Source organism: Mobula hypostoma, chromosome 19 (assembly GCF_963921235.1).
Source record: "Mobula hypostoma chromosome 19, sMobHyp1.1, whole genome shotgun sequence".
Taxonomy (NCBI): Eukaryota; Metazoa; Chordata; class Chondrichthyes; order Myliobatiformes; family Myliobatidae; genus Mobula; species Mobula hypostoma.
In genome coordinates, this window is record NC_086115.1 from 17,682,218 (window position 1) to 17,708,777 (window position 26,560).

The 26,560-nt window shown below is 46.7% G+C and overlaps 1 protein-coding gene across 1 annotated transcript; it reads right to left on the reverse strand.

Moving 5' to 3' along the window:
- Positions 1 to 4,089: 4,089 nt before the first annotated feature.
- Positions 4,090 to 25,339, reverse strand: LOC134358861 (glutathione S-transferase omega-1-like). Its single transcript, XM_063071431.1, has 6 exons — positions 25,006 to 25,339; positions 19,771 to 19,879; positions 18,329 to 18,551; positions 18,118 to 18,219; positions 6,957 to 7,063; positions 4,090 to 4,901 (listed from the first exon to the last, which is right to left on the reverse strand). The coding sequence occupies exons 1-6, from the start codon at positions 25,046 to 25,048 to the stop codon at positions 4,748 to 4,750; spliced, it is 738 nt and encodes a 245-aa protein (XP_062927501.1). The 5' UTR covers positions 25,049 to 25,339; the 3' UTR covers positions 4,090 to 4,747.
- Between the last annotated feature and the right edge of the window lie 1,221 nt (positions 25,340 to 26,560).

A 26,560-nucleotide genomic window follows, 5' to 3' on the forward strand; every position in this document is an offset into this window, starting at 1 on the left:
TTTTGGCCCCCTTGTCTCGGGGGGAATGTGCTATCATTAGGGAGGGTTTGTCGGCGGGGGGTTGGTTTCATGAGAATTATTCTGGGATGAGGGAGGGGGTGCTTGATGACTCTTCACCTCTCTCCTCACTGGAACTCAGAGGAGTGAGGGGTGACCTCATTGAAATCTATTGAACCTTGAAAGGCCTTGACGATATTTCCTACGGTGGGAGTTCTGGGATGGGGGGGGGTTGTGTGGAGGGGCATCCTTTTCGGAACGCAGATGAGGAGAGATTTCTCTGGCTGGAGGTTGGTGGGTCCATGGAATTCGGTGCCACACGTGGCTGTGGGGGCCAGGTCATTGGGTGCACGAGGTAGAGGTTGATGGATTCTTAATTGGTCAGGGCATGGAGGGACATGGGGAGTGGGTGGGAGGGAGGGAGGATGAGATGCTGACTGGCCAAGTTCGTCTCCTGTATCTTATGGTCTAGTGACCCTTCCAGCCCAACAAGCCCACACCACCCAATTACACCAATATGACCAATTAACCTCCCAATCCATACATCTGTGGGAGGAAACCCACACGGCCACTGGGAGAGCGTACAAACTCCTTGGAGGCAGTGGCAGAAATTGAACCCCTGTTGCTGGTGTTGTAATAGAGTTATGCTAACCCCTGTGCATCCGTACAAGAGATTTACTCGAGTGAATATTTGAGTGAAAGAGTGAATATTCACCTGACTTAGTGTCTTGGATAATAGATTTTGCACTGGGAGCGATTGTGTAAGCTTGGCCTCCACATTTTTTTAGAAGAATGATTGGGGATCTCGCTGAAACAACCAACACTGACAGTAAATGTGGGGAGGATGCTTTTCCTGGCTGAGGCACCGAGATCCAGAAGGCACGGTCTCAAAGAAAGGAAGTGTGGAAATGTGATGTGTCTGTCCATGCTCTCCTCTGCTTCCTTGAAGGAGCAACATGTCATATTCTGTCTGGGTAGCCTCCAACCTGATCGTACAAATATCAATTTCTGAAACTTTTGATTGTTTCTCCCTACTCCCCCTTCTTCCTTTTTCTATTCTCCATTCTAGCTTCCCTCTTACCCCTTGGCTTCTCCTTATTTGCCCATCATCTCCTTTCAATGCCCCTCCTCCTTCCCTTTCTCCCATTGCCAGCTTTCCTCTCCTATCAGATTCCTTCTTTGTTAGTCCTTTAACCTTTTCCACCTACCACCTCCCAGCTTACTTCATCCCCCTCCCTCTCATCTATCACTTGCCACGTATTCCATTTCCTTCTGGTTTCCACCCCCTTCCTTTCCAGCCCTGATGAAGAGTCTCTGCCCACAACATTGGCTATTTATTCCTCTCCATAGCTGCTTCCTAACCTCCAGTGTTTTGTGTTTGTTGCCCCGGATTTCCAGCACCTTATGGTCCATATCCCTCTAATCACTGCCTGTTTATGGGCTGTTTAAATGCCTCTCAAATGTTCCTATCACATCTGCTTCCACCATGAACCCTGGCAAGCACATACCTGGCACCTACCATTCTGTGTAATTAAAAAAAACACTTGCTTCCCTCAAACTTTCCCTAAAGCCCTGCCCTCTAGTCAACCCTTTTCAGCCCTGAGCAACCTTGCTTTTTATTCTGAGAATATCCTCCATGTTCCTAACATCCTCAGCTGGGGAGCATCCATTGTCAAATCCTTTAAGAATTTTGTTAACTTTTGATAGATCTTTCATTTTCCTAAACTGGAGAATACAGGCCTCACTGAGGCTCAATTAAATTTTATTGATGATGATGATGATGTACATCAAGCCCTTTTGTGGCATGATTTACCTTCCTAATGAAGCTGCATGTTGGTTTTCAGGTACCTGTGTACAAGGACATCCACCTAGCCCTCTTTGAGTATGAATGTTACCCAATCTCTCTCTGTCTAAAGGTCCTTTCCCAGGACGACCTGGGATGTAGGCAGTCGGAACACCAGGGTCCCTGTTTGAAGCTGTGTGGATAACGGACGTACCAACAATCAATGAGAGTCCGTCCCTTTGGCCCACAATGTTGTACTGACCTTTTACTCTTAAGATCACTAACCCTTCCATCCCATATAGCCATTCATTTTTCTTACATCCATGCGCATATCTAAGAGTTTCTTAAATGCCCCTAGCACCACTCCAGGCAGTGCACCCACCATTCTCTGTTTTTAAAAGAAATCTATCCAAACTAAGGCATAGCATCACTTGAGAGAACCATTGTGACAAAGTGGGAGCTGATGTATCTTTTCACTTCAACAAAATGGCCCTCCTAGCTATCAATGTAACAAGTGCAATAACATGTCAGTCAGACACAGCAATACCATGAATATTCTGAGGAATTATTCCAAAAAGGACAGTTAATTTATTAGGTTGTAGATTAATTTTAAGTGCTTTAGAAACTTTTGAAAAAACCGACTTCCAGAACTGTTCCAATATAGAACAAGACCAAAACATATGTGTCAGTGTAGCTATCTCAGTTTTACATCTATCACAATGACTATCAACATTAGAAGTCAAACCTTTGAATCTTCATTTGATTTTGAGAAGAGATGGGGCTCATTTGCTCGTTATTATCATTTGAGCTAATTGATAGATTTCCTCCACGATCTAATTGTAAATTTTTTGGTATATTTTCTTTTCTTGCTGGCGGTTTGATGTTTATTTTTAGAAGCTTTTTGTATGACGCATGGCTCCGGGGTTGTACAACTAATGGGTTCTTTTTTTTCCCCCTCACTTTTCTGCTTAGTAGGTTTTTTTTGTTATCACAATTTTTTTTTCAATCTTTAAGATAATGTCTTTTTTGAGACATTGTAAGTGTTGTTACTTCAATGTACTCATGATATTTCTTTTGTATAACAATAAAAAGATTTGAAAAGAAAGAAATGTATCTTTGACATCCCTCCAAGGTAGGAGGAGATGAGTTACACCGCTCTCATTACATGCACGTGCAGTTCAACTCTTTGAGTGAAAATGCAGACAGTTTGAAGTTAATAACTCATCTCCTTCTACCTTAGACCACAAACCTAACAATCACCCCTGCTGTGGACCACTTTCTGGAGGTCCAAGACCCCGACTTCTACGAAGAAGGGATCCGTATGCTCCACGACTGCTGGACTAAGTGTGTAAATGTAGGAAAAATAAATGTGCTAGGTTTTCTAAAGTTGACTCCTTCTACCCTAGGCCACGAACTTATCAATCACCCCTCGTAGAGTGTGGGTGGCTCTGTTGAGGTGAGGACTAATTCCCTCCTCTGACGGCCACTGGCTGAGCCTCAGTGCCTGAGGTGAGGGCACTCCCGTCTGGGGATGGATGAGGAGTCGCAGCAACCCAGGAAGAATTCAACTTCATCGCTGTAGAGTCTAACCATCTGAATACTGCCACACAGCTCTGTGATCTATTTAGTGTCCAGCCCCTGGCATGCGTAGTGTCACAGATGGATCTCACCAGGGGATGGCCACAGGACATGGATAAATATTACAGCCAGTTTCAGCCCATTAGTCCAAATTATTTCATTGACCCTGAACTTTAAGTTCCCAGCCATTACAATGATTGCAGAACTCCCTGAAGCGAGTAAGTTTTTGGGTCTCACAAGTCTTGGAAGGGGACTGGAGGGCAAGCAAGGGGTTGTAGAGAAAATGGAAGGAAATTTTTACCTCAGCTAGATTCTGGCACTATGCTTTGGGAATGATGTTGAGGTGGAAGGGAAGACATATCAAAGACTTACTGGAGTAAGCCAAAGATAAAGGCTTCATTCAAGGAGGAAATGGAGTAGGGCTGGGCTCCTTTTCCGGACTATAGGAAAGGTTCAGAAGGAATTAAATAGAGGTTATGAAGAGTATGTTTCTACTCACATGACACTACAGGGGGCATTGGATAATTTGCAGAAGACCAGTAACATTTTTAGTTGAATTGACCAGGAACACATTGGTGGGAGTAGATCTGTGGAACTTTCAAGAGGTTTGGCTCAATATTTCTCAGAAGGAATAATTTAAAAGGTATTGTGGGGAAACTAGACAGGAATTGGACAGACTGGAGTGTTCTTTCAAAGAGCTGACACAGGGTCTATAGGTCTGTGTAGTGAGATCCTCTGAGTCTAATTAAAGGCTCCCGTTAATGGACTTAACCAGTTCAATGAAAGATTATTATGTTATAGTTTATAATCAGGATCATGGGTACAGACTTGACTCTCATTAGTTTTGGGGATGGGAGTGAGCACAGCGAACACCTGCCTTACAGAAAATCAATCAGTCACTGTGTTCCTAGTGTGTGGGACTCTGGTGACCAACACATATCGATTCAGTGGAGGACAGAAGTGTTGTTACATGAAGAGACAGAAATAAACACTGTGTAGCAGTGACAGAAGCAGCATGTAGTTATTTTCAAACACCAACAGGAAGGAGAGTAGATTAAACCCACCAAGGGACATGCTGAGTATATATATAAACCATATGATTATCAAATAGTGTTCAGGACCAGTATAACAGAGACAAAATAAATCCTTCAGAAATACAAATATACCTATCTAACAGCCTGGACAGAGAACTCTTTTTAAACTTAATGAGCTGAAATTCAATTATTCTTTACACAAATTTGCCTGAACAATTCCACCGCCAACCAGACACCAGAGCTTATCCACACAACCCAGTCAGTAGTTGCAGAAGTATGTCCCAAACAGTGTGATGACAGATGATATAACCACAGTGAGGATAAGCTACAGCAGCAACCCACAACTGTGTGCAGGTCAGGGAGTGTAATCACAAGCCTCCAGGCTCCGCTGGCTGTACAGCTTGTAGAAGCCTCTGTGGGCTGCAGCATCATTGGCTGTTGCCTTGACAGCAGGATCTTCCATCATGGCCTGTGTCCAGTTCCTGAGTGCTGGGGTGCGATCCAGAAACCTGTCCAATGGGAAGAGAGATTCAATGAAATTCCGTCACTAATGCTGGACCAGAACTAGGGCGGCTCACCCGAGACTGCAGGTGGATGAGGCCACACTCAGGTGAGGGAGCAATACCTGGCTGGGTAGCCTCCAGCCAGATGAAACAAATAACAATTTCTCCTTCTGGTTTAGATCAAATTCCCTCCCCTGTTCTTCTTCCTCCACTCCAGTCTCTTACTTCTTCTCATCTGCCTATCACCTCTCCCTGGGTTCCCTCCTCCTATGGTCCACTCTCCTCCCATATCAGATTCCTTCCTCTCCAGCCCTTAATCTTTTCTACCCACCTGGTTTCACCTATCACTTTCAAGCTAGCCTCCTTCCTTCTTTCTTCTCCCCCCCCCACCCCAACACAAACTTTTTAATCTAAGCATCTTTCCCCTTCCTTTGTAGTCTTGAAGAAGGGATTGGGCCAAAACACAAGACTGCTTATTTAATTCCATGGACCTGTAGAGTTCCTCCAGCATTTCTGTGTGTTGGTTTGGGTTTTCAGCATCTGCAGACTTCTGGGTTTTTGCGATGGAATCTGAAGCAACACACAAAGAAACTCTGCGGTCAGGCAGCATCTGTGGTGGGAAGATGATGGCTGGTGAAGGGACTCTGCCCATCAACAGAGGAACGGTTTTCTCTCCATCATCTGACAGCCAATAGGGAGGGTATTGCTTGTGTCTCAGCTGCCAATCAGTGAGTTAGAATTTCTCAAGTGATCACTTCCATGTGATTAGCACAACGTTTTACCGTATAGGCCACTATTGGGGGATTGCAGGCGGTGAGGCTCGAAGAGCCAGAAGGGCCTATTCTGTGCTGTATCTCAGTAAATAAATTAATTAATGACACACCAGCAAGACTGGCATTTAGATTAGACTGGCTTTATTTGTCACATGTACACAATGACTAGTTTCTTATTACGATACAACGTGGAGAATGTCCAGAAATCCCCCAATTTAATCCTAGCCTACTCACCAGACAATTTACAAAGACCAATTCACCTACCAACTGGTAGGTGTTTGGACCGTGGGAGGAAACCAGAGCACCTGGAGGAAACCCGCACAGTCACGGGGAGAATGTCAAAACTCCTTACAGACAGTGGCAGGAATTGAACCCGGGTCGCTGGTACTGTAAAGCGTTATGCTAACCACTAAGCTACCATGCTCCTGTACCTAATAAAGTGGCCACTGAGTGTATGTCTGCGGTCTTCTGCTGCTGTAACCCATCCACTTCAAGGTTCAACGTGTTGTGCATTCAGAGATGCTCCTCTGCACACCACTGTTGAAACGTGTGGTTATTTGATTTACTGTCACCTTCCTGTCAGCTTAAATTAGTCTGGCCATTCTCCCCTGACCCCTCTCATTAACAAGGCATCTTTTTCCCCCACAGAACTGCTGCTCAATGTATATTACTTTTCCGCTTTTTTACACCATTCTCTGTAAACTCTAGAGATGTGTGTGTGAAATTCCCAGGAGATCAATGGCTTCTTGAGATACTCAAAGCACCCCGTCCAGTGTCAATAATCACTCTATGGTCAAAGTCACTTAGATCATATTTCTTCCCCATTCTGATGATTGGTCTGAACAACTGAACTTCTAAACTTTGTCTGCATGCTTTTGAGTTGCTGCCACACGATTGGCTGATTACATATTTGCATGAATACGTAGGCCTATCTAATAAAAGTGGCCAATGACTGTATATCAAGACATCGAAACATACAGTGAAACCTCAAAGCATGAAGTGAAATGCAGCATTTACCAACCGTCCCAATTAACCTGTGGCTAGCAACTTGATGAGGCATTTCAGAAGTCAGATAAGAACCAACCACATCAATGGTTCTGGAGTTATATATAGGCCAATTCCCCTCCTGAAAGGGCATCAGTGAACCCACTGGATGTGACCAGAACCAACCCTTTTATGGGTACTGTCACAGACAGAGTTTTTCCCCAGATCTTTCTCAGCTGGTACAGATGATGAACCAAGTGGCCTCTTTGGGTATTGTACATTTTCTATGAGGCTAGATACTCACTCGCTCAAGGAGAAGGCTTCCAGTCGCTCGAACCAGGGCCACAGCATGTAGTCAACCATGGTCACATTGTCACCTCCAAAGAACAGGGTCTTCGACTCAGCCAAACGCTGTAAAGATCCAGAGATTAGCAGGGTATAAGGGACAGCATGCACATGAGCAACACCTGAGCAGGTACCGAGGGCCGCACACACGAGGAGAATGGAGAATGGAGCTCTCACACACCCCGACGCTCTAAGCCCCTGGCTCCTGACAGCAGCAAGGGAGAGTCACGGGCTGGGATCAGTAACAGAGGATTCAACAGGATGCAGACCAGTCGGAAATGGACAGTCGCCGAAGGGACCCAACCCAAAACGGCAGATGGAGTTTAATCCAGACAAGTGTTGCATGGTACACTTTGGGGGGTTATACAGATTACTTTATTTGTCACATGTATATTGAAACAGAAGACAGCGGAGCAGAATCAGGCCATTCGGCCCATTGAGTCTGTTCTGCCATTCCATCATGGCTGATTTGTTATCCCTCTCAACCCCATTCTCCTGCCTTCTCCCCATCTGAGGATGTGCTGGGGGCAGCCCGCAAGTGTTGCCATGCACCAACATAACATGCCCACAGTTTGCTAACCCTAACCTAGAAAGAAACCAGAGCACCCAGAAGGCACCCACAGAGTCACAGGGAGAACATAGAAACTCCTTATAGACCGCGGCAGGAAATGAACCCAGGACCTTTATTTCCTGCGGAGCATGAAGAAAGCTCACCTCTGTCCCAGAATACTGACGGACTTTTACCACTGTACCATTGAGAGCATACTCACCAACTGCATCTCAATGTGGTATGGCAATTGTCCCGTATTGGACCGCAAAGCACTCCAGCATGTGGTGAAAACTGCCCAGCAGATTATCGGCACCCAATTGCCCACCATTGACAACATCTACCATAAACGCTGCCTGGGCAGGGCGAAAAGCATTATCAAGGATGCATCTCACCCTAACCATGGACTTTTTACTCTCCTCCCATCCGGTAGGCGCTACAGGAGCCTCCGATCCCGCACCAGCAGGCACAGGAAGAGCTTCTTCCCTGAGGCTGTGACACTGCTGAACTTCTCATCACAGCGCTAAGCAGTATTGCATCTGTATTGTACTGTCTCAGTACTTTTATATTTGTGTGCTGTAGCACTTTTTTTATTCACAGTTATTTTGTAAATAACACTATTCTTTGCATTTCTGGTCAGATGCTACATGCTTTTCATTGGCTTTGTATCTGTACTCAGCACAATGACAATAAAGTTGAATCGAATCGAATAACTAACGCCATAAAGTGTTGTACTAACTGCTACATTACTGTGCCACAACAAGTACAACAAATGACTGGACCCTCAGCAGCAGTGATGTAGCAATGGATCCTGGGGTACAGCTCTCTGAAAGTGGTGGCAAAGGCGGGGTACAACATGCTTGCTTTCATTCACCAGGGTGCGGAGTGTCAAAAAAAGGAAGCTGTATTGCAGCTGTATAAAACTTTTGCAGTACTGCATACAGTTCTGGGCACCGCAATACAGGAAATTGTGGAGGCTTGGATTCAAGGTTTAAGGTACATTTATTTTTATCAAAATACGTATGCAGTATAAAACTCTGAGATTCTTCTTCTCCAGACAGCCATGAAATAAAGAAAACTATGCAAGTTGTTCAAAAGAAAAGCATCAACGCCACCTCGAACAACAAAAGAAACAAACTGCGCAACCAGCAACAACGACATCAAACCCCAGCCCGCATGTGCAAAAATACAAACAAATTGTGCAAACAAACAGGCACAAACACAATATAAAAACATAAAGGAAAATCAGCAGAAGCTGGAGATCCAAGCAACACACACAAAATGCTGGAGGACCTCAGCAGGCCTGGCAGCATCGATGGAAAAGAGCAAACAGTCAACATTTCGGGCCAAGATCCTTCATCAGGGCTGCACAGGGGCCAAAAACTGAAAGAGTCCAAGTGAACCACAGTCCAATCTATAAACTGCAGCCAGAACTTCAGTACCATCCTCCGACAATATTGAGGGAGAGAAAAGAGACCATTTCAAATGCCATGGCCTTCCCTCGGGAGCGGCGAGAGACAGTCAGACACAGAGAGATTCACCAGGCTGTTACTTGGTTTAGGGAATATTAACTACCGGAAGTTGGACAAACTTGAATTGTTTTCTCTGGAGCCGAGGGGCAGCCTGATGGAAGTATATAAAACTGGAGAGGAGCAGATAGGGTAGATAAAGTGTTTTTTATCAAGTGAAAATACCAAAGATTTTATGGGCATAGATTTAAGGTGAGAGAGGAATATTTAAAGGAGATTAGTGAGATAAGTTTGTTTTTTACTTAGAGAGTGGTAGATACCTGTAACGTGCTGTCAGGGTAGTATTGGAAGCACCTATGTAATATTTCAGGCATTTAGACAGACAAATGAACTGGCAATGCATTGAGGGATATAGACCACGTGCAGGGAAATAAGATTATTCTAAACATGCCATCATAGTTGGCTCGGAACACCTAGGCCAAAGAGCCTGTTCCCTGCACTTTGTTCAATTTTCTAATATTGATCCCTTCCACAACCACTGCGGACCCTGGGATCACCGCCCCCTCACGTTCTCCCGGAATTAAGCTCACTCTTCAGATGGCCTTACTCAATCTGGAAGCTGCTGTGGGAACCGAGACTGGAAACTAGTCTTAAAATTCACATGGGCTCGAGGGGTGGCAGGCACTGAGGGAGGGTCACACTATACCAGCTCTCTTTCCTGAGGTTGGAAAATTGCAGCAAAATCCTAAAAGAACAGGTTTCGAGACCGCCAGAAGGTTTTGGGAGAGTGGAGTGTCATCTTGACAGCGGACTAGAGCAGTTTCTCTTACAGAAAGGACTCTGCTTTATGAAGTTTTCAGTCCGTGTCTCTTAAACGCTGAGCAGTGGCTGCAGCCCACCAGTCGCAGACAGTACTCCAGGTGTGACCTCACCAGTACCCTGTATAATTGCAGCATGACCTCCCTGCTCTTGAATTCAATCCCTCTATCAATGAAGGCCAACATTCCGCTTGCCTTCTTAATAACCTGTTGTACCTGCCAGCCAACTTTTTGCGACTTATGCACAAGTACTCCCTCTGCACAACAGCATATTGCAATCTTTCACCATTTAGACAATAGACAATAGGTGCAGAAGTAGACCATTCAGCCCTTCGAGCCTGCACCGCCATTCTGAGATCATGGCTGATCACCTACTATCAATACCCGGTTCCTGCCTTGTCCCCATAACCCTTGATTCCCCTATCCATAAGATACCTATCTAGCTCCTTCTTGAAAGCATCCAGAGAATTGGCCTCCACTGACTTCTGAGGCAGCGCATTCCACACCTCCACAACTCTCTGGGAGAAGAAGTTCCTCCTCAACTCTGTCCTAAATGACCTACCCCTTATTCTTAAACCATGTCCTCTGATACTGGACTCTCCCAGCATCTGGAACATATATCCTACCTCTATCTTGTCCAATCCCTTAATAATCTTATATGTCTCAATCAGATCCCCCCTCAATCTCCTTAACTCCAGTGTGTACAAGCCCAGTCTCCCTAACCTCTCTGCGTAAGACAGTCCGAACATCCCAGGAATTAACCTAGTGAACCTACGCTGCACCTCCTCCACAGCCAGGATGTCCTTCCTTAACCCTGGAGACCAAAACTGTACACAATACTCCAGGTGTGGTCTCACCAGGGCCCTGTACAAATGCAAAAGGATTTCCTTGCTCTTGTACTCAATTCCCTTTGTAATAAAGGCCAATATTCCATTAGCCTTCTTCACTGCCTGCTGCACTTGCTCATTCACCTTCAGAGACTGATGAACAAGTACTCCTAGATCTCTTTGTATTTCTCCCTTACCTAACTCCACACCGTTCAGATAATAATCTGCCTTCCTGTTCTTGCTCCCAAAGTGAATAACCTCACACTTATTCACATTAAACACCATCTGCCAAGTTTCTGCCCACTCACCCAGCCTATCCAAGTCACCTTGAATTCTCCTAGCATCCTCATCACATGTCACACGGCCACCCAGCTTAGTATCATCAGCAAACTTGCTGATGTTATTCACAATGCCTTCCTCTAAATCATTGACATAAATCGTAAACAGCTGTGGTCCCAATACCGAGCCCTGTGGCACCCCACTAGTCACCACCTGCCATTCCGAGAAACACCCATTAACTGCTACCCTTTGCTTTCTACCTGCCAACCAGTTTTCTATCCATGTCAATATCCTCCCCCCAATGCCATGAGCTCTGATTTTACCCACCAATTTCCTATGTGGTACCTTATCAAATGCCTTCTGAAAGTCAAGGAACACCACATCCACTGGATCTCCCGCGTCTATCTTCCTGGTTACATCCTCAAAAAACTCCAATAGATTAGTCAAGCATGATTTGCCCTTGGTAAATCCATGCTGGCTCGGCCCAATCCTATCACTGCTATCAAGATATGCCGCTATTTCATCTTTAATAATGGACTCTAGCATCTTCCCCACTACTGATGTTAGGCTAACAGGGCAATAGTTCTCTGTTTTCTCCCTCCCTCCTTTCTTAAAAAGTGGGATAACATTAGCCATTCGCCAATCCTCAGGAACTGATCCTGAATCTAAGGAACATCGGAAAATGATCACCAATGCATCCGCAATTTCCAGAGCCACCTCCTTTAGTACCCTAGGATGCAGACCATCTGGACCTGGGGATTTTTTAGCCTTCAGCCCCATCAATCTACTCATCATCGTTTCCTTCCTAATGTCAATCTGTTTCAGTTCCTCTGTTACCCTATGTCCTTGGCCCATCCATACATCTGGGAGATTGCTTGTGTCTTCCCTAGTGAAGACAGATCCAAAGTACTTATTAAATTCGTCTGCCATTTCTCTGTTTCCCATAACAATTTCTCCCAATTCATTCTTCAAGGGCCCAACATTGTTCTTAACTATCTTCCTTCTCTTCACATACCTAAAAACTTTTGCTATCCTCCTTTGTATTCCTAGCTAGCTTGCATTCATACCTCATTTTTTCTCCCCGTATTGCCTTTTTAGTTAAGCTCTGTTGCTCCTTAAAAATTTCCCAATCATCCACCTTCCCACTCACCTTAGCTCTGTTATACTTCTTTTTTAATGCTATGCTAGCTCTGACTTACTTTGTCAACCACTGTGGCCACTTTCCCCCCTTTGATTCCTTCCTTCTCCGGGGGATGAACTGATTTTGCACCTTGTGCATTATTCCCAAGAATACCTGCCATTGCTGTTCCACTGTCTTTTCTGCTAGGATATCCGACCAGTCAACTTTGGCCAGCTCCTCCCTCATGGCTCCATAGTCTCCTTTGTTCAACTGCAATACTGACACTTCTGATCTGCCCTTATCCCTCTCAACTTGCAGATAAAAACTTACCATATTATGGTCACTACCTCCTAATGGCTCCTTTACTTCAAGATCACTTATCAAATCCTGTTCATTGCACAACACTAAATCCAGAATAGTTTTATCCCTGGTCGGCTCTCATACAAGCTGCTCCAAAAATGCATCCCGTAGGCACCCTACAAACTCCCTATCCTGGGGTCCAGTACCAACCTGATTTTCCCAGTTCACCTGCATATTGAAATCCCCCGTAACTACTGCGACATTTCCTTTGCCACATGTCATTGTTAACTCCCTATTCAATTTGCACCCAATATCCATGCTACTGTTTGGGGGCCTGTAGATAACACCTATTAGGGTCTTTTTGCCCTTACTGTTCCTCAGTTCTATCCACAGTGACTCTACTTCTGCTGATTCTATGTCCCCCCTTGCAAGGGACTGAATCTCACTCCTCACCAACAGGGCCACCCCACCCCCTCTGCCCACCTTTCTGTCCCTTCGATAGCATGTATACCCTTGTACATTCAATTCCCAGGTCTGATCCCCCTGCAGCCATGTCTCTGTTATCCCAACAACATCATAGTTACCCATTCGCACCTCAGCTTCAAGCTCATCCGCCTTATTTCTGACACTTCGTGCATTCAGATATAGAATTTTTAACCCATTTCTCCTCTCTCTGTTTAAATCGCTGCCTATTGTGCATAACCCAGCTCCCCGAACTCTCACTGGGCTATACGCCCTTTGTATTTTGTTGTCCTTCTTAAACTTACTTACTCTTTCTGCACATTTAACTCCATGCTCCGTCAGACCATCCCTCTGCACTCTTTTCACTCGTTCCACCTCACCTTTCTCTACTTCACACTTAATATTCCGGAACCGTGTAGTCTCCACCTGTCCTTTATACTTCATCTCGCTATCCTCTCTCACATTCTGGATCCCTGCCCCCTGCAAATTTAGTTTAAACCCCCCCAAGCAGCACTAGCAAACTTTCCTGCAAGAATGTTAGTACCCCTCCAGTTCAGGTGTAAACCCTCCCGTCGGAACAGATCCCACCTTCCCTGGAACAAAGCCCAATTATCTAAAAACCTGAAGCCCTCCCTCCTGCACCAACCTCTCAGCCACGTATTGATCTGTATAATCCTTCTGTTCCTCGCCTCACTCTCACATGGTGCAGGTAGCAATCTGCTCTTCTATTATTCCTTCCAAAGTGGCTGATATTGCATTTACCAACGCTGTATTCCATCTGCCAGACCTTGGCCCACTCACTTAACTGATCTGTATCCCTCTGCAGACTCTCCACATCCGCCGTACAACTTGCCCCCGGGGTAGGCAGTATGCTCAGATTATGTCTCCCCAAAGCTGGAGGACAGCCCCTCCGGGCTGCTGCCGCAGTATAGAGAAGACAGACTTGCCTTCGGTTAAGGCTGTGCACCCTGAGCACGTATCCTGTGGGAAGGTGGTGGGGGGGCGGGGGGAGTCCTGAAGAAGATTGTCTGTGGGTGTTGCTTCAGTTGAGGCCAAGTGCCCTTGCTGAGGAGCCTCTGACCCGGGAGCCCGAGGGAATCAGAGTACCCTCATATGGATTGTGTCATCCTTGAGGGCGTCTCAATTGCACCCTCGAGGAGAGGAAACGCTCTGGTCTCCACGGCAGTCAAGCATTGATGGGGAAGTTAAGGAAGCAGGTCGTGTCCTGTGGCTTGGCCGATGTCCGGCAGAGCCTTCACCCCGACTCTGTGCTTTCTCAAGGAGGTCTGGAGGGGGTGGAGGCTCGCCGATTGATCACCCGTGTATCTCCAGGGTGCACACCTCCCAAGTGTTGGCAGCCTTCATGCATCCGATTGCACGCTCGGACCAGCGCCTGGTGAGGGCAGAGCCCTGTGCGTTGCCTGCTAGGGTGGGGAGGGCATTCAACAACCGGCTGCTGGAGGATGGCCGTCTCTGGGATTCATTCTGTCACTTTGGAGGACCTGGCAGGAAGAACAGGCGAGCGTCACCTCCCTGAGACTCTGGTGGGACGTGGGCAATGTTCACGTCTGATTGCTTTGCCGGGAATGTGCACCTGGGTTGACCAAGGGGCGGACATCCGGGATCGATCGGCTTGAGCAGGGGCTCATCGACTTGGAGTCACGGCTGGGGCTGACGAATGGAGATCTGCTCCTCTGGGAGGAGTACCAGAGGAACAAGGAGGCAGGGAGGTACCTGCAGCTCAAGCGGTCCCCAGGTGCTTTTGTGAGGTTGCAGGACCAGATGCTACAGGATCAAGACTGTGACTAATCCTTCTTTTATTCCCTTGAGTAGGGGCTGGGTGTCTGCAGACAGCTTGTGGAGCTGGTTTGAGAACTGCCCTGACAGAGCTCCACTCCTTTAATGAGGCTGTATGCTTGCCAGACCTGTCTAGTGAGGATGCACACAGCACACAAGCGAGGGTTTACCAAGGGTTAGCCCTGAGCATGCTGAGCGGCTACACGCTCTCACCAGGAACTCTGCAGATGCTGGAAATTCAAGCAACACACATCAAAGTTGCTGGTGAACGCAGCAGGCCAGGCAGCATCTCTAGGAAGGGGTACAGTCGACGTTTCAGGCCGAGACCCTTCATCAGGACTAACTGAAGGAAGAGCTAGTAAGAGATTTGAAAGTGGGAGGGGGAAGGGAGGGGGAGATCCGAAATGATAGGAGAAGACAGGAGGGAGGGATGGAGCCAAGAGCTGGACAGTTGATTGGCAAAAGGGATATGAGAGGATCATGGGACAGGAGGTCCAGGGAGAAAGACAAGGGGGGGGAAGAACCCAGAGGGTGGGCAAGGGGTATAGTCAGAGGGTCAGAGGGAGAAAAAGGAGAGACAGAGAAAGAAAGTGTGTATAAAAATAAATAACAGAGGGGGTATGAGGGGAAGGTGGGGCATTAGTGGAACTTTGAGAAGTCAATGTTCATGCCATCAGGTTGGAGGCTACCCAGACGGAATATAAGGTGTTGTTCCTCCAACCTACCCAGATGGAACATAAGGTGTTGGTAGCAGGCTACATGCTCTGCTATCTTTGGAGCCCTCAACCAGCTACAGAGAGGCAAGCCTCAGGGGCCGTGATTATACCAGGGTACTGGGGAAATCCTGACAATAGGTGAGATGCTCCTCTCTAGACACAGTGCAGTTGTAGCCCTGCAGCCAAAAAAGGAGTACCTCCATTGTCTAAAGCATTGGCACCCAGTATCTCTCCTCATTGCCAAGTAGTACATTTGTAGATCTTTGACCATGCAATGGCCAATCGCTTGGGCTCCATGCTGGCTCAAGTCATCTGCCCTGATCAGTCCTACACGGTCCCAGGACGGTCCATCCAGGGCAAGACCAACTTTGTTCCAGATCTGATTCACCTGTCCTGTGAGACTGGTCTGTCAGTCGCCTTTCTCTCTCTTGACCAGGAGAAGGGATTTGACAGGGTGGACCACAAGTACCTATTTGGGACTCTGCACGCATTCAGGCTCGGGCCATATTTTGTTGTATCCTGCTGGGGAGTGCCTTGTTAAAGTCAATGGGACCTTGATAGCGCCCTTGTGCTTTGGGAAGTGGTTGTGTCAGGGGTGCCTCGTGTCAGGGCATCCATTAGTCTTGCAAGACCATGGATCTGCGCCTGGAAAGTCTTCACTCTCCAGGGCGCAGACCTGGACAAGGTTGTATGGAAGACCAGCAGTTGCCCATGCTGCAAGTCTCCCCTCTCCACGACACCAATGTTGTCCAAGGGAAGGGCATTAGGACCCATACAGCTTGGCACCAGTGTCGTCACAGAGCAATGTATGATTAAGTGCCTTGCTCAAGGACACAATACGTTCCCTCGGCTGGGGATCGAACTCATGACCTTCAGGTCGCTAGTCCAATGCCTTAACCACTTGGCCACGTGCCCACATGCCATGTCAGGGCAGTTGTACTCTATTTGCACAGAGCCATTCCTGTGCCTTCTCTGCAAGAGATTGATGGGTTTGGTTTTACAACTTTATAAGGAGGTCGTCCTTTCGACTGGCACCGATGTCGTTATCTTCCTCGTCACTGACCCTGTTGACTTGCAGAGGATGCGAAGACTGCCAGACCATCTTGGCAGCCTCCTCTTTAAGGGTCAACTGGGAAAAGTGTGCTGGCCTCTTGGTGAGCCAATGGCAGGTGGACTGCCCGCTGGAGGGGTTGAGTGGGGCAGCACGCACCTCCTCTACCTGAGCTCCAGTGAGGAGGCCCAGCTGGTGAACTGGTGGGACTTAAAGAGATAAAAGTCTCTGCCTGCCTGGGACACTAGTCAGGCTTACTTCGTGCACTAGTAATAAATCAGCTGTTTGCCTCCCAGATCTGGTACCGGTTGGTCGCTTTGGTCTTGCCCACTGCTTTTGCCTCCAGGACCCAGAGGAGGCAGGTGGACTTCTTCAGGGGCAACTGGAGACACTGGGTCTCTGCTGCGGTCCCGGGTCTTCCGATCGAGTAGGGCGGTCAGTCGCTGGTGCCCGTGCACACCCAGCTGGTGGCTCTCCACCTCAGCACTGTGCAGATCCTCGCGTACCAACGACCCTCCAAGAAAGCCTGCGTTGGCAACACACGTTCTCCGCCGGCGTCACTGCCTGCAGGAGGGCACGTGGCCCCCAGTGGCAAGCATCAGCCGCGTCGCTTTGCGGGAACTGCTCCAGTTTATCGAGAGCTGCTGCATGGATCAAACCCCGAGACACCTCCAGACAGGGTGTCCCAAGGCCAGCAGGGGGGTGGTGCTCTGGCTGTCAGAGGAACTAGTCCCCATCGCATGATGGTGGGTGTCGAGGAGGCTCGGGAGTGTGGAGCGGTCCCGGCTATGGTAACACCAGCTCATCAGAGCCAAGACCCGAGGTAAATCTCGGGAGAGGGTCTCACGTAACGTGAGCCGCATTGTGAATGGCCACCTCGCCTCTCTGTGACACACCACAGCAGTTCTTGTACAGGCTGTTCCCGCACACTTCCTTGCCTTCGTCTGCCAACCAGACTCACCCCGGCGGTCTGTTTTACCATCCGGTGATGGGGGAAGGTCCCCAGAGGAAATCCCTTTATGGAGGGGTCCTTTCCCTCTCCACTGTGAAGGGGGAATGGAAGGTGTTGCATAGGGTTGTACTGTGCCACAGGATTTTAAGCACCCTGCCCACCTGTCCGTTCTGTGACCGGGAGGAGTCAGTGTACCACGCATTTCTGGAGCGAGAGAGGTCGCAGCATCTAGTTGAATATCTGAAGGGACGGCCCCTCAGGTTTTGATTACACTTCAGCCCCGAGCTCCTTGTATATGGGCATCCATTGCCGAAGGGGGCAGGTCGCCCGGAGGATCTGCTGGTGGGCTTGCTCCCGGGCCTTCACGAATCCAGGCAGCGCACAGTCGAGGGCTTTGCCCAGGACAAGTGCCCGCCCCTTTTCTGGGGATATGTACGTGCCCAGGTGTTCTTGGAGAGGGCTTACGTAGTGACCATGGGTACAGTGGGGGATGTCCGTGAATGGTGGGCCTCCCAAGGGATTGGCTGTTTTATAGACAGTAATAATCACATCTTAATTTAAATCTATCCACTGTCTTGTAAATACAGTGTTTGTATTTTGTGCATTTTTGTGTGAATAAACGTCAGTAATTCTGTAGAGAGAAAGGGGAATGGGTACTATGAAAATCTGGCACCAATGAGAGATTAGGGAGGCAGGAGCCCCTGCCTCTCAGTGTCTAATATTTTTTCTCGTAATCAATATCCCACTTCCCACATTGCTGCGTGTTGTGTGATTGTCTTTACCTGTTCTAACTGGCTGAGTTGAGCCCGCAGTTCTTCCTCCAGTGCGGACGTATCTTCGGATTTTCCTTTAGCCGCAGTGATCTTGTAGATGCAACCTAGGAACTGGTCACAGAGTTTGAGAGAGGTATTAATGACCAGTGCCGCAGAGGATATCCACCCCTCTCTCTCTCGCCCCACCCGCCATCTATAAACGCGCCTCCCCGTGCAGTACCGTACGGAAGTGTTCCAACAGCATGCTCTGTTTGGCCTTCCCGTAGGGATCTGTGGGCAGCAGCTGTCTCCCGGGGTAACACTCATCCAGAAACACACAGGTGATTGCAGACTCGTAGATCAGCTGTTTCACATCGGTCTCCAACACTGGCACCAGGCCGAGAGGGTTCTTCTCGAAGAACCAGTCTGGCTTGTTCATCAGATTGATATTGATGGTTTCGTACCTTGAAGAAAATGGAGAAACAGCTGAGAGGCTGGATCGCATCAAGTGATGCACATGCAAAATACTGCAGACACCGGAAACCTAACTCAGAAATAGACAATGCCAGAAATACTCAGCAGGCCACCTGACTGAAGCTCTCTCCACAGGTACTGCTGAAACTGCTGAGGCGTTCCAGCACATTCCCTGCTATTATCCGCATCGTTTCAGATGCTAACATCCGCACAAGAAAAAAAGCAGAAAAATAACACAGTGCCAATGCCATCAATCAGCTTCAATTATTGTACATCGTTCCCCGATGTAAAATTATGAAGGAAAACTATGGCTAACAGAGGAAGTGTAAGGAAGGCTTGATGAGATTAGCTTTATTTATCACTTGTACATTGAAACGTACAGTGAACGCAAAAATGTGTCATAGTGTTTCCGCTGCCAACAGAGCATGCTCACAACCTGCAAATCCTAACCTGTAGCTCTTTGGAATGTGGGAGGAAACTGGGGCACCCAGCGGAAACCCATGTGGTCACGAAGAATACGTAAGGGCTCCTTACTGTGGCGGGAATTGATCCTCGATCTTTTGATCACTAGCGCTGTAAAGTCTAACAGTGACCACTGCGTAGCCCGTGCTGCTCATTTGATTGTCAGGCAAAGCAGCAAATCAGGAATGAGAACAGTTCAGATCACACCCAGTTGTCTACCCTGGGCAGGCCACGCCAACCCCTCAGCATTATGGTGCAGTGGCAGTCAAGCCTTTATGCCAAAGGTGCTGGGTGCAATGAGCTTTTAATCTGGAAGTTGAGGCCCGAGGGTCAAAGTCCTGTGATTGGCGAGTCCTAGGGTCATGGCCCAAAGGTCAAAGTCCCAAGATTAACGAGTCCCGGGGTCAAAGCCTGAAGGTCAAAGTCCTGTGATTGGTGAATCCTGGGGTAGTCAGAGGCTTGTTTTGCTGTTGTTATTCTGTTTTGGTGTTGTTGCTACCTCTGTTGTTTGGCCGAATGTGGCGTGAGCATGTCGCTGGAACGTGTGGCGACACTCGTGGGCTGCCTCCAGCACGGGAATTGGTGCTGGTCGTTAACAAAAATGACGCATTTCACAGTACGGATTCATGGACGTGTGATAAATAAATGTGATTCAGGGCCCCCTCCACCCCTGAGTCCTCCTCGCTGCATCCTGGCTGGGTCCTCCCCCAGGGGTTCAGGCGTGGCAGTGAGGCACATTCCACTTACTTGATTCCCTTGGCCTCCAGCACCAGGCGAGTGCGCTGTGAGAAAGGACAGTACTTCATGCTGTAGAGACGAATCATTCCCTCAGGCACAGGCCCAGGGGCGGGGGATCCTGCGATGGGGAGGTAAATAGTCAGCGTCATGAGAGCACGGACAGTGGTGCTATTTAAATATTCAGGGTTAGAGTGCAAACAAGTGGAAGCGATGGCGGGGGGGGGGGGACTTCAGAGCATTGGAATAACTTGCCTTTGATACAGAAGACCATCAGCCCATCAGGACATGGAGTTATAGAGCACTACCACACAGTAATAGGCCCTTTGGCCCATCTAGTCCATGCTGAACTGTTATTCTGCCTAGTCCCATTGACCTGCCATACAGCACCCATCCATATACCTATCCAACCTTCTCTTAAATGTCACCATTGAACTCGTATCCGCCATTTCCGCTGGCAGCTCGTTCTACACTCTCACCAGCCTCTGAGTGAAGAAGATCCCCCCATAAATATTTCACCGGTCACCCTAAATCTATGACCTCTAGTTCTAGTCATAATCGAGATCGATGCTGTCTCCCTACAGAGAAATCCCTCCGGTCCCATCACCCCTCTCCTTTTACTCCTCATCTTTGCAACAAATTCTCTCACACAAATACTCATCGACTGCCCAGTTGGCTACACTTAGTAAACCAGTAACGTGGTTTATTATTGTCTGATGTACAGTGAAAAACTTATTTAGCATGTTTTCCATACAGATCAGTTCATTACATCAGTGCATTGAGTGAGTACACAGGAAAACAGTAACAGAATGCAGCATAAGGTGTCACATTTACAGAGAAAGTGCAGGGCAGGTGCAGAATGAGGTAGACTGTGATTGGGAGCCCCACCCAGTCATACGAGAAGTAAATTACAGACAACACCCACCCAGCAAAACTGCCTTTTCCAAAAGCTCCTTTCAGGAAAGTGCTATCAGGCTATTTTAAAAAAATGCCATCTTAAAAGTTTCTTCCCCCAGGAAGAATCTGATCAATCATTCTAGTTAGCATTCCACCCCCGCCTTCTATCTATTCACTACACTACACTTTAAACCACATTGTAAGTACATGACATGTATTTATGCATATTTTATTCCATAACCGTACTTTAAACTTGAAGTTCATTTTTTAAAATCTAATTCCTTATATCTGCTGAATGTTGATTTTGTTGCATGACACATCCTTACCAACACACCACAGCAAATCCCTAACACACGTGAGTGTATATGGTGAATAAAGCTGCCCTTCGATCTACAGCAACCTCAGAGCACCCAGGGCAAACCCATGCAGGGTGTGGGCGAGCAACACACACAAAATGCTGGAGGAACTCGGCAAGAGAAGAGAAATGACCAGTCCACGTTTCGGCCTGCAGTGGATTGCAGAGCCAGTGATGATAGCTCGAGAGCCGATTTGTTAAAGGATGCTTATCCTAAAAGTGTAGAACAACAAAGTCCTTTGATGAAATGGGAGGGGTGGGGGCAGTGGTAGATGTGCATAGTGTGCTTATGGTTACTTACTTTGGACTTTCGGAAGGCATTGGACAAGCAATCTCATGATTGGCAAACAATGATTGGCCTGCACCTGGACCATACCTCTCCCAACCATGTACCAACCCAAATTTCCCCCTTAAATACTGCATCCACTGCCTCTGCTGGCAGCTCGTTCCACACTCTCACTACCCTCTAAGCAAAGAAGTTCCCCCTAAACACTTCATTTTTCATTCTTAACCTTTAGTCTCACTCAACCTCAGTGGGGGAAAAAACTGTTTGCATTTACCCTATCTATACCACTCGTAATTTTATTATATTGTGCATCTATCAAATCTCCTCTCATTCTCCTACGCTCCAGGGAATAAAGTTCTAATCTACTCCAACTTTCCCGATAACTCAGGTCCTCTAGTCCCAGCAGCATCTTTGTCAATTTTCTCTGTAGTCTTATACAACTTCAAAATAACATCGCAACTCCTGACAAAGGGTCTTGGCCCGAAACGTCATCTGTACCTTTTCCTATAGATGCTGCCTGGCCTGCTGCGTTCACCAGCAATTTTTATGTGTGTTGCTCCCAACTCCTGTACTCACTTACTTATGAAGGCCTATATGTCTAAAGCTCTCTTTACAACCCTATCCACCTGTGTTATCACCTTCAAGGAATTATGAATCTGTATTCCCAGATCCCTCTGTTCTACCACGCTCCTCAGTGCCCTTCCACTCACCGTGTGAGTCCTACCCTGTTTCATCCCCCCCAAAGTGCAACACCCCACACTTCTCTGCATTAAATTCCATCTTCCATTTTTCAACCCATTTTCCAGGTGGTCCCGTGGCAAACTTTAATGTCCTTCCTCGCTGTTCATTACGCCCCCAATTTTGGTGCCATCCGCAAATGAAATATGATGTTAATATAATTATGAAACACCTTGTAATTAATTATGTTAATGAATATAACATAACACTTTCTAAATAATAAACTTACCACATTCATGTTGAAACATTTCAGAGCTTCAACATTTTACATTGTCAATGTTTCAAGTTACAACACTGGTAACAAATTGTAACAATAAACATCTGTAAGGCTTGATGATACTGCTGATGGAAGTAACAAGGTAAAAGATTTGCTTGTATTTATGAGTTCTGACATTGACACAGGGTTCTGAAAGAGGTGGCTAAAGAGATTTTGGAGAATCATTAGATTCTGGAATGATTCCGAAAGACTGGAAAATTGCAAATGCCACTCCATGCTTCAAGAAGGGAGAAAGGAAACGACAGGCCAGTTAGTCCGACTTCAGTGATTGGGAAAATGTTGGAGTTGATTGTTAGGGATGAGATTTCTGGGTACTTGAAGGCAAGAGGCACATGATAAAACAGGTCATAGTCAGCATGGTTTCCTCAAAAGAAAATTCTGCCTGACAAGTCTTTTGGAATTCTGTGAAAAAATAAACAGAATAGACAAAGGAGAATCAGCTGACGTTCTGTTCTTGGATTTTCAGAAGGCCTTTGACAAGGTGCCGCACATGAGGCTGCTTAACAAGTTATGACCCTATGGTACGACAAGAAATATTCTAGAATGGATAAAGCAGTGGCTGATTGGCAGGAGACAAAGAGTGGGAATAAAGTGGGCCTTTTCTGGTTGGCTACCAATGACTAGTGGTGTTCCACAGGGGTCTGTGTTGGGACCAATTCTTTTTAGGTTGTATGTCAATGATTAGGATGACAGAATTGATGTCTTCGTGGCAAAGATTACAGACGATATGAAGATAGATGGAGGGGCAGGTACTTTTGAGGAAGTAGAGAGGCTCCAGGACTTAAGCCAATGAGGAGAATGGGCAAAAGTGGCAGATGGAATACAGTGTTGGAAATTGTATGGTCATGCATTTTGGTAAAAAGAAATTAAAGGGTAGACTTTTTCTAAATGGAGGGAAAATAGAAAAATCAGAGGCGCAAAGGGACTTTGGAATCCTTGTGCAGGATTCCCTGAAGGTCAATTTGCAGGTTGAGTCTGTGGTAAGGAAGGCAAATGCGATGTTAGCATTCATTTCAAGAGGACTAGAACATAAAAGGAAGGATGTAATATTGAGACTTTATAAAGTACTGGTGAGGCCTCACTTGGAGTATTGTGAGCAGTTTTGGGCCCCGTATCTTAGAAAGGCCATTTTGAAATTTAAGGGGGTTCAAAGGAGGTTCACAGAAATTATTCCAGAATTGAACAGCTTGTCATATGAAGAGCATTTGATGGCTCTGGGCCTGTATTCACTGGAATTCAGAAGAAAGAGCGGTGACCTCATTGAAACCCATTGAATGGTGAAAGGCCCTGATAGAGTGGATATGGAAAGGATGTTTCCTGTGGTGGGAGAGTCTAAGACCAGAGGACACAACCTCAGAATAGAGGGGCATCCTTTTAGAATGGAGATGAGGAGGAATTTCTTTAGACAGAGAGTGGTGGATCTGTGGAATTCACTGTCACAGGCAGCTGTGGAAGCCAAGACTTCATATATTTTTAAAGCAGAGGTTGATAACTTCTTGATTGGTCAGGGCATGAAAGGATTGGCGGGGGGGGGAGAGGAGGCAAGAGATTGGGACTGAGGGGGAAACGGATCAGACATAATGAAATGGCAAGCAGACTTGATGGGCCAAATGGCCTAATTCTGCTCCTAAATCTTATGGATACTGCACCTATTCCAATTCATGCAACATGCATATAATCACTTGGATAATAGATTTTCTGATTACGAGTTAAGAGAATGGCAAACTTTTCCTTTTGCAAATGAAACCAATTTTGAATTTGGAAAATAGAATGTCGTACCACTGCCAAAAAAACTCAGCTACTATTACTAACTACTTCAAAAGTGTACCTCAAAAATATAGCAATACTGTACTTTCAAATGTGTCACTTCCGAGAAAGTTAAGACTGGTTCAATTAAGACATTCACTGATATGTGGAACTACCTGCTTAGAAATGAAGAATTTTGAAGAATTGTCAATTCTTGTTGATTTCGTTGGAACGTTTCTATTCTATCTTCTAGTGCTAATTCCGAACATGGATTCAGTCTTATGAATTCAATCAATTGTAAATCCAGAAACAGACTAGAAGTGGAACATTTGGATGATCCAATGAGGATTCAGATGTACCTTTCATCTGGATGCGAGATTAATCTGGACAGTGTTTATAGACGCAAACGGGAGAAAATCTGCAGATGCTGGAGGAACACAGCAGGCCAGGCAGCATCTACAGGAAGAAGTACAGTCGACGTCTCGGCCCCAAACGTCGACTGTACTTCTTCCTATAGATGCTGCCTGGCCTGCTGCGTTCCCCCAGTGTTTATAGACAATAGATTCGTAAAAAAGACAGACGGGAACAAGTTTACGAAACGTGAAAGATTTGTTTTTTTTTGTTGTACTATGTTTTATTATACATTCAATTAGTAAATAAAATCAAAAGTATGTGATTTTTCAATTTTCAGTCTATTCATAGTATGCCTAGTACCAAAAAAAAGGCGCTGTGCAGTTTTCAGGCCGAGTAAAGTGTTTGCTGGTTGGTCCGCGCAGCTATCGAAAACAGGGAAGGTGAGTGAAGACCAGCAGGTCCGCTCATTACACCCTCGGACGGATTTCACTGCATTTTTATCCGTACATGCGACAAATAAAGCTAATTTTATCTTAAATCTCAATTCTAAAGCTACGACGGGGTTTTGAGGGAGATAGGCACCGAGACACTCACCTTTGGCCAGTGCTTTCGCGGACATGCTGCAGGCTGCTTTCATTCGGAGGGAGGGGAAGCGAGCGAGGGCACTTGGCTGTAGACGCAGCCAGCCAGGAATGTTGACTGTTCAGTCAGCTCCGACCCGCGGCCTCTCTCCGGAGCTGCGCCCGGACAGGCGGGGCCTGAAAAACTGCGCAAATATGCCCAGCAACGTGGCAAACTGACGGCCATTCTGCCCGTCGCCGCCCTGCACAGGCGCGAGGGGAGGTTCCAGGCGCTGGAACAGAGGGAGGGAACAAGCACCCAGTGGGCGGTGAGTGTCAGAAGCAAGGCGCCATCACACCCACGGAAGTCAGGAGGAGAGTTCAAAAGGTTGACATCTACCTCATTACAAGACTATTTAATAGTTCCGTACGACCATAAAATGAACTTTGATCTCAGGATCTACGTGCGCTGCGCTTTCTCTCTACCTGTATGAACCAAACTGCAAGACAGGTTTTTCCACTGTATACGTGCCAGTAATACACAAATCTAACAATCTACCAACTCTGTCCAAAGAATGCAAGCAAAACAAACACAGAAAATGCTGAACACCAGGAAATCTGCAGATGCTGGAAATTCAAGCAACACACATAAAAGTTGCTGGTGAACGCAGCAGGCCAGGCAGCATCTCTAGGAAGAGGTGCATTCAACGTTCCAGGCCGAGACTCTTCGTCAGGACTAATTGATCAATGCTGACATTGAGAAACAGAAACAGTGTTAGCGGAAGGCTCTATGGAAGAGTCATTGACTCTTTTCCCCCTCAGATACAGCCTGAAATTTAAAGTTTTTCTAACTTTTTTGAAGTTTTGTTTTATATTTCTGGCATGTATGCATTTTTAAAAAATTTCTTTCCAAGGATATTTCCAGTACAGTCACATCTGGCCTGGTAGTCTATCAGACCAGACCTGTGCTGTACCCAAGGGAAAACCCATTAGCCCTTCGGGATATTGTCACCTACAGTGACACTGGAGTGGTAGATACTTGTCTGATCAATTTGTCCAGCAGAAGGTCCTTTGACATGATATCACACACGTGCACCATGGATCTGCTCTCCAGAATGAGCGCTGGGGTGGGGATAGGGGACTGGATCTAAATTCTATGCAGAGACATCAGTCCATGTTAACCTGCTGGAAAGAGCACTCAATGCACATTAATTTTCTTGCAGATGTTCACAGTGGAACGAAGAATTACAATAGAGTCAAATGAAAAATTACACACAAAAACAGACTGGGAAATTGTGCAAATACAAAAAGAAAATGAATAATAAATAAACAAACAAATAAAAACCGGAGAACTTGGGGTCCTTGAAAGTGAGTCCAAAGTTTCTGTTCAGGTTGAGGCAAGTGAAGTTGAAAACTTCACTTTGTTGGAAGGTAATAACTGTTCCTGTTGGTGTGGGGACACAGGGCTCTGGTACCTCTTTCCTGGTGGCAGCAGCAAGAAGAGAGAGCCTGAATGGTGGGGGTCCTTGATGATGGATGCTTCTATCTTGTGGAAGCGCTCTTTGTAGATGTGCTCAATGGAGGTGAGT

Excerpts from the sequence above, each read along its gene's own strand:
- LOC134358861 (XM_063071431.1), bottom strand. The coding sequence starts at position 25,048 with ATGAAAGCAGCCTGCAGCATGTCCGCGAAAGCACTGGCCAAAG. Across the intron at positions 18,552-19,770 it reads CTGGAGGCCAAGGGAATCAA|GTACGAAACCATCAATATCA; the intron begins GTAAGTGGAATG and ends ATTTTCTTCAAG. Across the intron at positions 7,064-18,117 it reads AACTCAGCCAGTTAGAACAG|CGTTTGGCTGAGTCGAAGAC; the intron begins GTAAAGACAATC and ends GGATCTTTACAG.